Source organism: Oncorhynchus masou, chromosome 23 (genome assembly GCF_036934945.1).
Source record: "Oncorhynchus masou masou isolate Uvic2021 chromosome 23, UVic_Omas_1.1, whole genome shotgun sequence".
NCBI classification, from domain to species: domain Eukaryota; kingdom Metazoa; phylum Chordata; class Actinopteri; order Salmoniformes; family Salmonidae; genus Oncorhynchus; species Oncorhynchus masou.
Window position 1 is genome coordinate 44,036,115 of NC_088234.1, and position 13,764 is coordinate 44,049,878.

The window sequence follows — 13,764 nt, forward strand, 5'->3', positions numbered from 1 at the left end:
GTAAGAGAAATGTCAATGGCTACAAGAATATCATTACCTTTCCACTATGCAGCAGAACTCTAGTTACCCACTCAACCTGGACTCAGAGCATTTTGTATTATTCTGTAAGTAAATCCGAGACCCTCCATTTAGTATGTTACATTTGATATGGTTACATAAGACAGATGGTTAATTAAGGCAAAAATGAAAGTAGGTGGTTAGTCGGGGTGGATGGGGGTTGCAAATTCAAATCTCATCACAGACAACTTTAGCAACTTTTCAACTACTTGCTACTTTGCATGTTAGCTAACCCTTCCCCTAACCCTTTTAAACCTAACTCCTAAACTTAACCCCTAGCCTAGCTAACGTTATTAAGCTAGCTAGAATTCATAACATATAATACGTTTTGATCATTTGTAACGTAATATACATTTAGCAAATTCATAACCTATTGTACATTTGGAAATTCGTACCATATTATACAAATCGTAAGATCATACGAAATGTTTATTTTATTAATTTATTTTACCTTTATTTTACCAGATACGTTGACTGAGAACACACTCATTTACAGCAACAACCTGGGGAATAGTTACAGGGGGATGAATGAGCCAATTGGAAGCTGGGGATGATTAGGTGGCCATAATTGTATGAGGACCAGATTAGGGATTTAGCCAGGACACCGAGGTTGACACTCCTACTCTTACGATAAGTGCCATAGGATCTTTAGTGACCACAGAGAGTCAGGACACGCTTTTAATGTCCCATCCAAAAGACGGTACCCTACACCGGGCAATGTCCACAATGACTGCCCTGGGGCATTGGATGTACAGTGAATTCAGAAAGTATTCAGACCCCTTGACTTTTCCCACATTTTGTTAAGTTACAGCCTTATTCTAAAATGTATTAAATTGTGTTTTCCCTCATCAATCGAAGCACAATACCCAATCATGACAAAGCAAATATCACCTTTACATAAGTATTCAGACCCTTTACTCAGTACTTTGTTGGCAGCGATTACAGCCTCCAATCTTCTTGGGTATGACGCTACAAGCTTGGAACACCTGTATTTGGGGAGTTTCTCCCATTCATCTCTGCAGATCCTCTCAATCTCTGTCAGGTTGGATGGGGGAGCGTCGCTGCACAGCTATTTTCAGGTCTCTCCAGAGATGTTCGATCGGGTTCAAGACCTGGCTCTGGCTGAGCCACTCAATGATATTCAGAGACTTGTCCTGAAGCAACTTATGCATTGTCTTGTATGTGTGCTTAGGGTCGTTGTCCTGTTGGAAGGTGAACCGTAGTCACAGTCTGAGGTCCTGAGCTCTCTGAAGCAGGTTTTCACCAAGGATCTCTCTGTACTTTGCTCCGTTCATCTTTCCCTCAATACTGACTAATCTCTCATTCCCTGCCACTGAAAGACATCCCCACAGGATGATGCTGCCACCACCATGCTTCACCGTAGGGATGGTGCCAGGTTCCTCCAGACGTGATGCTTGGCATTCAGGCCAAAGAGTTCAATCTTGGTTTCATCAGACCAGAGAATCTTGTTTCTTATGGACTAAGAGTCCTTTAGGTGCCTTTTTGCAAACTCCAAGCGGGCTGTGATGTGCCTTACTGAGGAGTGGCTTCTGTCTGGCCACTCTACCATATATTCCTGATTGGTGGAGTGCTGCAGAGATGGTTGTTCTTCTGAAAGGGTCTCCCATCTCCACAGACAAACAGACCATCGGGTTCTTGGTCACCTCCCTGACCAAGGCCCTTCTACCCCAATTGCTCCGTTTGGCTGGGCGGCCAGCTCTAGGAAGAGTCTTGATGGTTCCAAACTCTTCCATTTAAGAATGATGGAGGCCACTGTGTTATTGGGGACCTTCAATGCTAGAGAAAAATGGTACCCTTTCCCAGATCTATGCCTCGACACAACCCTGTCTCGGAGCTCTATGGACAATTCCATCGACATCGTGGCTTGGTTTTTGCTCTAAAGTGCAGTGTCAACTCTGGGACTTTTATATAGACAGGTGTGTGCCGTTCCAAATCATGTCCAATCAATTGAATTTACCACAGGTGGACTCCCAAGTTGTAGAAACATCTCAAGGATGATCAATGGAAACCGGATGCACCGAGCTCAATTTCAAGTCTCATAGCAAAGGGTCTGAATACTTATGTAAATAAGGTTTATTTTTTTACATTTGCAAACATTTCTAAAAACCTGCTTCTGCTTTGTCATTATGGGGTATTGTGTGTAGATTGATGAATTTTAGAATAAGGCTGTAACATAACAAAATGTGGAAAAAGTAAAGTGATCTGAATACTTTCCGAATGCACTGTATCTATATTTTTTTAGACCAGAGTAAAGAGTCCATACTGCTGACCCTCCACCACTTCCCGCAGCATCTGGTCTCCCATCCAAGGACCAACCCTGCTTTGCTGCAGAGGCAAGCTAGCAGTGGGATATAGGGTGGTGAACTGCTGCCTAAAATAGAAAATGGGAGATCCACAAATTTAATACATCCCATATGAAACGTAACATACCATACTAAATGGAGTGTATCGGATTTAAGTATAGAATAATACGAAATGCTCTGAGACCAGCTCGATACACTCTACACTCAGTAGGCCTAAACAGTTTTCCAGTTGTCCAACCATTTTATGCAAGTAAAGTACATGTCGGTTAAAAAAAAATGTCACGCCCGGCCTGATGGAAACGGAACATTTATCGGTAAACTTTCCAAATGTCGACAAAACAAGATACTCTAATCAAGGTGGGATATTTTTGTGTCGGTAAAATCAATTACGTGAGAAATGCCGGTGGTAATGGTATTAGGCCCAAATATTTCTATACCATATCGAAGTAAACTTGGAGCCACGCGATGATGTGATGTGTTGTGTGGTCGGTCCTACGAGTCGGGTAAACATGCAGTTTATTAGGATACATATTAATTTATGATTTTACAATATTCGCATTCCAATTGGATTGAAACCTAGCTAGTGGTTGCAATAATAGATATATGATTAGTCGGTAATTACAATGCCATTTATAAAATGTGAAATGTTTTACTTTTTTTTTTAAATATTCAAATTAAGGTACATTTTCAGATAATTAATATTTAACTTGCAAGTTTGATGACCTGGATAAAAGTTCATTGAAAGCGCAACATCTAGATTAACTTCAAAAGCTAAATAGCGTGCTACTACGCCATGGACTTCACGGAAATTGAATAATAAACAACAAAAATAAATGTCTGAATAAATGACCGAAAATCGTCTGAATTAGAGATCCATCCGGAGTCCATTCGTGGTAACACCGTGGCTATGTCTACGATACGGTGGCAGTGGCACAGAGTGAATTTAAGTTTGCTTTATAAATGCTGTGGTATTTCTTAAAAACCATTCACGTTTTGTGGCACTCACTTATGTGAAGAGTCCCATCGAAAGTCTCACGAGTTATCCAAAAAAGACTGCTTCTCCTGAAGTAATCGCGGCCATGGTGGCTTTCAACTTGTCCCTATGTCAAATCAGTACTTGCAACAATAACCGTGGAAATGCTTGTGTAACGTAGTAGACTGGCCCCACACATACTTACTTATTATTAAGGAAGTTTCTTATTAAAAAAATATTCATAAATATTATCCTGCCAACCACTATATGAAGACGTTTTTAAAAAACAAATTAAAATTGTACCTTTTTGTAAAGACCACCCAGAAACAGTGTTGCATATGTTTGGCATTGTTTTCATGTAAGGAATCAGGCAGACATCAGTAGATTTATTATTGAACACATTTATGAAGATTGTACACTATTATGGAGATGTGCTGCCTGGATTCTTAATTTACGATAAAATTGTTTCAACTTATTTCTATGTAATTCATTTAATTATTCTTTTGGCCAAATTCCATATTCACAAATGTACATTTACAAACAAAACACCACATTTTATTACCTTAAATTATACTATATTTTAAGACAAATACTCTGCCAAAAAAAAGCTGTTCGTTTATTATAACTGTGTGTATGCCTCTTAAGGTCCTTATGTAATGTGATATTGTACCCCCGAGCCCAAATGTCCTTTTGTATATTCTTGTGTTCCCCATGTACTTTTTGTATTGATTTGTCGTTAATAAAAATGAAATGAACATTTTAAAATAGAACAAACAACAAAAAATAATAACAAAAACGTAGTAGACTGCTGTCTGTTTTGATGTTCAGTGCTATTCGGGATTCTAAACCCTAACCATAACCGTTTACCTAACCTTAACAGTTTAAATAGTTAACTTCAATGGGGTATAGCATGGACCCTGTCTGAATAGGGTTAGGCTGTTGTGGGGTAAATCTTTCTTTCAGTCATATGATATCATTCAAGGAATGATAGGAATTGCTTTCAATGTGTGCATGCATTATTATTTATTTTTTTACATTTATAATATATAGGCCATATATTTATTTTGCTGATGCTTTGTGGGGTTTTTTCTATTCTATTCAAAGTTATAAGATTAAAGTTAAGTCAAAGTGGGAGATTATCCAACTTGTTTATTGACGTAGCCAAGATCTAAGCTAATGGCTACAGTAAGTCGGTCATGGGACCATTAAGTGTTTACAATCTTGTTAATGTCTCACCATCTGAATGAAAATAATGAAACAATGAGGTCATTTCACCATTAGTCAAATGGCCCATTTGGTCAAACTGTTTATCATTACTCATTTACTCTCTGATCATTGCATGGTATGTGTCAGAAGTATTTAAATCCTGACAACAAACAAACGTTATGCATGAGGCTATTATGCAATAGAAACTATGTATATGTATGTGCTCTGCATTGAACATCATATGATATTCTGTTATGTGAAAATGCAAATGATATATGACTATATATGTATTGAGGTGGACAATGCTGATTTTGCAAGGGGCTTGAAGAAAAAAAAGCCATGCATAATATGTGATAGGATTAGGATGACCCCCAGAATGAATTGCTGTCAGGTACTGTACATTGGCCGAAAGAATTGGAACTCTTGTGAGCCGTCCCAAAACATGGAGACGCCGATCCTGATTGTCCAGATAAGGAATGAAAAGACACTGAATCTCACTGGCCAATATGAAAAGTGAGATAATTGTTGTTTATTGCATCTAATTACTTATTATTAATATGTACCGGTAAGAGATAAAATGCCAAAATATATTACAGTATATTGTAATACAATTTACTGAATACTTTTTTTTTTTTTTTACTACTTGTGTGTCAACTACTGTGTGGGGTGTCCCTAAATTTCTTTCAGGGGCAATGGGTGCCATTGAGGTGAAACTGTCCTATGGCTCGGTCTTTCCCATAGGCTATGAAGAAATCAGCAAGTCTGGACAAGTCAAACTCAGTGATGAGCTTGTTACCTACTATTAGTGGGTACAATCCCTGGCCTTTCCCTGTAATGGGCCTATACATCAATGATAGATGAGGCAGCATGTTGATAATGGTCCTATTAAGTACCAAACAATTAAACACCCATGTTTTTCTTATTTTGATAGCTTGTATCTGTGTTGTATTTGAAAAGAAAACAGCAGTTGTGAAAAAGGTGCCATTCATGAATGGCATTGTGCATTTCACAAAGAAGCCATGTGAATTAATATTTCTTTATGCTAATTTTGTAAATGGTTGGGTAATTAAAATGTTCCATTGTGGTTGTTGACATAGCCATTAGCAAAGGACTTTCAGCGACTCCCCGTAATCATTTTCAAGATGCGCTGTTGAAATAATGTAAATTATTGAAATAATCCAAAATTGTTGTCTTGTTTTTATAAGCCCTTCTGTTATATATGACGCTTAATAATGGATATACCTGCACATCTATCTATTCCTGTTCACATATTGATTTGTGGTAGTGCAACAAAAAAAATGCACTAAGCTCATACAAATTCCCTTCTCCTTGCACACAAACCACTGGTTGATAAACACATACCAAAACACAAGTTATTGAATTGCTGGAAAAACAAATGTTAATGCATGCAAACAAACCATGAATTTGCACTGCAAAAAAATAAAGCATTTATAGTAGTTTGTTGACACAATGCCAAACACTAACATTCATAAGGCACCTTGAAAATGCAGTAAATCAACTACACATTTGCTACACACAAGTAAGCATCTGTTACAGTTATACGGCACCTTGAGACAAAACGTTCAACTCGTCATAAATGTCCGATTTCATTCAGTAATATATTTTATGTCTGATTCTTGTGTGCCAATGATCTTGCATGTGATGTGGATGATGTCGCTAGGGGTGGATGGGAGAGGGCCATTAGTCCAAAGTCCATTCAGATGATCTTAACCTCAGCAAATCAAAGATCCCCCCCCCCCCCCCAACACAAATTTACATCACCTCAAACTGTCACCAGAAAAATCACACTACATCATCAGCACTTTATTTGAGGCGGAGGGTACTAGAGTCTTGTGATCTGTATAAAATGGGCGGTCAGTACATTTGGGAGACAGAGCTCTTACAGACAACGACAGATTCTTACACAAAAAGCGTCAGCCAAAAAGTATGTGGAAGAACACCAGCACTGGTAAGGAGAGGTCACTGGATGGCACAGAATATCGGTTGGATATCAGATCTGTATTTTTTTTAGCAAGCCAGGTGAATCATAGATGATAATTGTTGTCATTTTGGGGGGGAAATGGAACCAAGTGGCTTCATTTTTAGTCTTTAAAGCTGAACATTTGCTTTTGTAAAACTTTGGATTTTTGTGGGTGAAAAATCTAAGGAACTTTACAGATTTTTGTCTTAACACGTTTTTTTTCTAAGTGTATCTAGAACCTAAAAGGGTTCTGAGGCTGTCCCATAGGAAATCCCTTTAAAGAACCCTCCAGGTAGAATGGTTTTGGTTCCACATAGAACCCTTTCTATAGAGGGTTCTACATGGAACCAAAAAGGGTTCTCCTATGGGGACAGCCAAAGAACAATTTTAGAACTTAGAGTGTATGGGGTTTGTTTGCCACTTGTAATGCTGCAAAGTGATAGGCAATAATGTGTACAGTATGTGGCTCTCTTTGCTGGAGACAACCTCACTACATGATAAGACCCCCCCCCCCCTACCATCTCTGTCCTGCCATGGCTCCTGTCTCCCTCATATCTGACCTGTTTTCCCCTCAGATGACCCTAGACAGGTGGCAGTCACCGGAGCCTTGTCCCGGAGTACCAACCGCAGAAAGAGGACCAGCTTCACCAAAGAGCACGTGGCACTTCTCCGTGTCACATTTGAGACAGACCCTTACCCTGGCATCAGCCTGAGAGAGAGCCTGTCTCAGAACACAGGCCTACCTGAATCCCGCATTCAGGTAAGCAGCTAAAACACACACACACACACACAAGGCTGTAGAATAAGGCTGTAACGTAACAAAATGTTGAGAACGTCAAGGGGTTTGGATACTTCCTGAATGCACTCTTTGCAGCATTTACATACACACAAGTGTAATGGGGGTTGTTTACATTACAGGGTTTCTGTGTTCAAATATGGCCAGCATAGGTGCTGCTGATACTAGTATCAGGGTTTCTGTTTATCTTTTAAATCACTAAGATGATGTAAGCGGTTTTTATCTGTGGTATTGTTTGGTCTGACTGATAGACTGTACTACACTTATTGTAAACAGAGCAGACAACAGCAAGATAAGCCCCAACACTCTCATAATATTCTACAGGTGTTTGTTGGTGGGCTTAGGAAATTATTAGCATGGGCACAAAGCAGATAATAATAATCTTAGTCATTAGAGTCAACTAACTGCAACACAGTATCTGTTTGCAACGGATGTACATTCTAACTGCCATGTAATAACACAATTGTTTTGTCATCTCTCTCCAGGTGTGGTTCCAGAACAGGAGGGCTCGGACTATGAAGTATAAGGGAGCTAAGGCCGTGTGGCAGTCTGACTCTGGCTTCCACTCCCCTGGTGGGTTCACCCCTGTCCAGGACACAGTTTCCCAGCACTGCAACATGGGGACAGCGGCTACCCAGCCTGACCTGGCCCCTCTGTCCACCTCCCCCTGCCTGCCCCCTGCCCACCCCATCCAGTTGAAGGAGGAGTTGGATGACTTTTTCTATGGATGCTGCCCTTCACCCTACACTGGAGTGGAGGAGACTGGCCACTACAACTCCCTGTTCGAACTGAAGCAAGCCAGGGTGCTGGGATACAGTGCCAGCCCACCACTGAATAGCCCCAGGCACCAGATGGTTCCAGGAGCCTGGCCCCAGGCGGGTGATCAGATGTCCCCAGTGCAGTCCACGTGGAGCCCCTTTCCTCTGGAGGTAAGGAAATGCAGCGCAGGCTCCAGCCAGGCCTTCCTTTACCATAGCTCAGCTGAGCAGCAGCCCCTCTACAGCAACCCCCAGGAGACCTATGGAGGCCCCATTACCCAGGCCCCAGTCACCCCGGATTCCGGCTGCTGGGAGGTTGGACAAGAGAACACCCCTACGATGAAAGGCCAAGGTTCCCAGTTGTATGGCTCCTGGAGCATGGATATGTCTACCCCAGAATACCCAGAGCTCCCTGTCCTGTCCCTGCAGGATATCCTGAGGGAGCTGGACGAAGAGTGCTGGGAGGGAAATAGCCTGAACAGCTACCCCAATGAGGATAATCTGGTTAACTGTTGAAAACTTTTTTAGTGGAAAAACAAGAGGGTTTTACTGTATATCCTGTGTTGCTGGAATGTCAACTATGGACTACATGTTGACAGAAATGTTCTCAGAGAGAGAGAGAGGGGATCATCTTTAGGAATTCTACAACAATCATATTCATTCTACCTCATGAACTTCATCCCACTTCATTTTACATTATCTATCTATATATCTATTTATTCATATTTTGTTCTCTGTACTTAAATTCTAAATAAATTTTTATTAAAACAGAGTTTACATTTGTTTGTTTTATTCTGAAGAACTTTTTCTGAAGAACTCATTGCGTTACAACAGCTTTGATCAGTGGAGAACTGAACTGACACCTTTGATTTCAGAGGAAGTAATATAATATATTGCTGATTTATAAAGTATTATGCCATAATGAAGGGTATTTCAAACAGGTCAAAGAGCCTAAGCAGGGCTTCAAGATGTTATGAGTAATCCTTGAATTTACATTTCTTTACAGTCATTTGCATTTGTCATGCATGTGATCAGTTGTCATGCATGTGATCAGTTGTCACTCATGCACAGCGTAAAGTAACACATCCACTAAGATGGTGGTTGTGAGTCACAGATTCATAGTATGTGAATCCGAGTAGCTGGTCATTGTAGGCTTACTGTATCAGTTATAATGCTGTTTCTGACCATAACTCTTAAGTTGTCCATACAAGCCACTTTGTGAAGTGCCACATTGTTCTTGTGTCAAGTGTCCCGAGTGGCACAGTGGTCTAAGTCACTGCATCTCAGCGCAAGAGGTGTCACTCCAGTACCTCGTTCGAATCCAGGCTGCATCCGGCTGTGATTGGGAGTCCCATAGGGCAACACACAATTGGCCCAGCGTCGTCCGGGTTTGGCCGGGGTAGGCCGTTATTGTAAATAAGAATTTGTTCTTCACTGACTTGCCAAGTTACATTTTTAAAAAGAGTCACTGGTGGTCAATGATACTGATCGTACCGTATTTTTACAGCAGTTATGCAATTATACCACTTGAGGTCATTAGAGAACCGTTCATTTTGAATTTCATGGTTACCTCTAAACTCGTCCAGATGTATTCAGAGATCTACTTTATCTATAGGTCTACTACATTAAGGTCTTGGTACATTTTACAACTAGCAACTTGAGACACAGGGAAAGTATCACTGTATGAGCTCAAGGACATGCTAGATGACCATAAATGACCAATTGAAATGATTATAAATCATAGGGTACATTTTATAGATTTTAGAAACTTGATTCTGATTCAATATTATGTATTTTCTCTATTTTGTTTGGTATTTATTTTATTTCTTGGACCATGTACACTTCTATTGCTTTCCTATGCTGAAATTTTCTCAGGTCGCTCGCTTGCAAAAATTCAACCCTCAAGAGACTTTCTTCCTACTAAAATAAAATATGAATACTTTGGAAAGAATGTATATTAGAAATGATTTTGCTAAAATCATAATTAAAAAAATATATAAATAGGACAGTCTATGCCATCCATGGTTCTGTCGCTCCTGGATATGTCTTAAGATACTGTATGATTTCTATAGACACCATTGAAGATCCCACCGGTCAACCCATGATCTCACTACACCTCCCATAATACAGTGGCATCTACCAGATCAGCAGAGTAGGGAGATACATATTTCTGTTGCTAGGACCCAACATTTTCCTGTGGCTGCTACCTCTGTAGTCACACCTATAACCCACAAGGGAAAATGAGCTGTGAGACACAATCGAAAGAGAGACGCTCTCTCACACAGCAACACCATTCATTCACAGTAACGTCCCTCATTACACAGGTCATGGAGGAACATGGAGGAAAATGTTTTGTGTGCAAAGGTGAACATAACAAAAGGATTACTCACGTATAGTGATCTTTTGTAGTAGTGTAGGTAATGAGCCTTGATACCTCAGAGACCTCAAGAGGAGACAGAAATGCATGTACGTATGGACACATGCGTGCCCACACACACGCACACACTGTTTTCCTATCCCCTTACGATCTGCATCAATCAATGGAAGTGAAGATGTGCAAAAAGACAGGAGAGATATCCCAAAGCCGTGAGATGAGATCTTATGTAAATAAGAACTTGTAGTGCAGGACCACACTGAGGGTTTGGTGAAATTACAAGCATTATTCTTTAGTGAAGCCTGGGCTCATACCCTAGAACTCTCTGTGTGTGTGTGTGTGTGTGTGTGTGTGTGTGTGTGTGTGTGTGTGTGTGTGTGTGTGTGTGTGTGTGTGTGTGTGTGTGTGTGTGTGTGTGTACATGTTTGCATACAGTGCATTCAGGAAGTTTTCAAACCCCTTGACTTTTTCCACATGTTGTACGTTACAGCCCTGTTCTAAAATTTATTAAATTGTTTTATTCCCTCATCAATCTACAAACAATACCCCATAATGACAAAGCAAAAACAAGTTTTCAGAAATGTTTGTGAACTGAAATATAACATTTACATAAGTATTCAGAGATTTGAAATTGAGCTCAGATGCATCCTGTTTCCATTGATCATCCTTGAGATGTTTCTAGAAAAAACAAGGCATGAGATTGAAGGAATTGTCCGTAGAGCTCTGAGACCCCAAGAACACAGTGGCCTCCATCATTCTTAAATGGAAGACGTTTGGAACCACCAAGACTCTTCTTGTAGCTGGCCTTCCGGCCAAACTGAGCAATCGGGGGAAAAGGGCCTTGGTCAGGGAGGTGACCATGAACCCAATGGTCACACTGACAGAGCTCTAGTGTTCCTCCGTGGAGATAGGAGAACCTTACAGAAGGACAACCATCTCTGCAGCACTTCACCAATCAGGCCTTAATGGTAGAGTGGCCAGACGGAAGCCACTCATTAGTAAAAGGCACATGACAGCCAGCTTGGAGTTTGCCAAAAGGCACCTAAAAACTCTCAGACCATGAGAAACAAGATTCTCTGGTAGGATGAAACCAAGATTAAACTCTTTGGCCGGAATGCCAAGCGTCACGTCTGGGGGAAACCTGGCACCATCCCTACGGTGAAGCATGGTGAGACAACAACCCTAAGCACACAGCCAAGACAATGCAGGAGTAGCTTCGGGACAAGTCTCTGAATGCCCAGCCAGAGCCCGGATTTGAACCCGTTCAAACATCTCTGGAGAGACCTGAAAATAGCTGTGCAGCAACACTCACCATCAAACCTGACAGAGATTGAGAGGATCTGCAGAGAAGAATACAGATGTTCCATGTCATACACAAGAAGACTCATGGCTGTAACCTCAGCTTCAACAAAGTACTGAGTAAAGGGTCTGAATACTTAAGTAAAATGCTATATTTCGGTTCAATTTTTTAAATAAATGCCCAAAACCTGTTTTTGCTTTGTCATTATGGGATATTGTTTGTAGATCGATGAGTGGGGAAAAAAACAATTTAATACATTTTAGAATAAGGCTATAATGTAGCAAAATGCTGAAAAAGTCAAAGGGTCTGAATATTTTTCTGAATGCATTGTATGTTTGTGTGTGTGCAAGTGTGTGTACATACATATGTATGTGCGTGCTAGCATGTGTGTGTCTGTGTGCACATGTCACATGAAAAAGGTCTTATCTAGAAATATGAAGAGCAAACCAATCCAATGATCAATCCGCCAAGAAAGTGCTGCAGACTTATCTGTTACCGAAGATACTGAGACACTGGGTTTAGATTTATTTGCATGGACTTTTCATTTCATTCCAGTTTTTTCAACAAGACTGGTCAATCGAAACAATCAAACTTTGACTGTCAAAGAGGGGCTACTGGGACAGCAGCCCTGTCTTTTATAGATACCTTGACCTTTAAACCTAGTCCGGTTACAAAGAGACAGTTCATATTGAAGTCATCCACTGGGAAATAAGGTCAGCAGCTCACTAATGAACTCATGTAGCATACCAACATCAAACTTACACCAGTAGCCTAGCTTAGGCCTACTAGTCATGCTCTGTAAAATGAAGCAAGGTTTTATATACATATATACATATATAGCAAATTAATATATGCATTATATGTGTATTCATTAGACTACATAAAAACAATGCAGATAGTCTCATTTGGAATATGACTAAATATTGTTACTTATCTTCTCTGATTGGTTCATAACACCTACTATGCTACATGTTTTGAACAGCAAGTATGAGGTAATTGTTTGATCACGTGAAAGCTGCAGCAACTGGCTGGGTTCCTTTTGCATAGGCTGGTGCCCCGGGTGGACGGAGTTTACACATACCATTCCATTGGTTTTGATAAAAATCTCCATTCACCCGGGGCACCGGGCCATCCAAAACGAACAGGCCCCTTGTCAAACGATATGGTAGCGCTACAGCGGAGGTTGAAAGCTCCAGCTTCGTAGCTCAGGGGAGCCACGCCCCTTGATGCTGATTGTACAGTTGTACAATCTGGCTAGGGACTATCAACAAAGTGGATATGACGTATAGGGATGTTGTGTGGGAGAATGTATGCATTTGTGCACATGTGGCATATGCTATCAAATGGAAGTAGGGTAGGAGAGAGAAGTCCAGGACATCATATGTTTTCTGGGACAAACATGTGTAACAATACAGCTGTTCCCACCACTATCAAACAGATGTGTGCGTGTGTGTGCATATTTGCGCTTGCGTGCAAGTGTGTTTGTTTGCTTGTTCTTCCTCCTTGAAGATAATGGGTCTGGGTGCGCTAATTCAAAGAGACAACCCACACCTGTCCAAGTGCAACACAGAGGCCAAGTCTTCTCTTCCTGTATACTGTATTTGCACAGCATCTACTCCCTGTGGTGTCTCCATCTGCAAGATGATCACGCTACTCTCTCCACTCCCTCTTCATGTCATCATGACATTATTGTCATACTTTTGTTTTGGCTAATGATTCTGGGCAATTATGCCATCATTTGGGATTCATTAGGACTAAAACCCTAGAGAAAGTATCTGGATTTAACACCATTATACTTAGGGTATAGGCTATGACTAAAATGTTGTGTTTGAAGATGCAAATCAAGTGTAATAACGATGAAACAAATGCTATTTGGAGACACTTCAACAATATAGCAAAGAAGTTAGCCTAATATCAATAAACTATCCACAATCTATGGATTTTTACCAAAACCCATTGGTCTCAGATATAGCCCCGCCTCTACAACAAGCGAAC

The 13,764-nt window shown here is 40.6% G+C and overlaps 1 protein-coding gene across 1 annotated transcript; it reads left to right on the plus strand.

Annotated features, from left to right (window-relative positions):
• The first annotated feature begins 6,507 nt into the window (after window positions 1–6,507).
• Window positions 6,508–8,867, plus strand: LOC135510107 (homeobox protein OTX1 B-like). Its single transcript, XM_064930894.1, has 3 exons — window positions 6,508–6,529; window positions 7,117–7,301; window positions 7,823–8,867. Exons 1-3 carry the CDS (start codon window positions 6,508–6,510, stop codon window positions 8,609–8,611), a joined length of 996 nt encoding a protein of 331 aa, XP_064786966.1. The 3' UTR covers window positions 8,612–8,867.
• The last annotated feature ends 4,897 nt before the right edge of the window (window positions 8,868–13,764 follow it).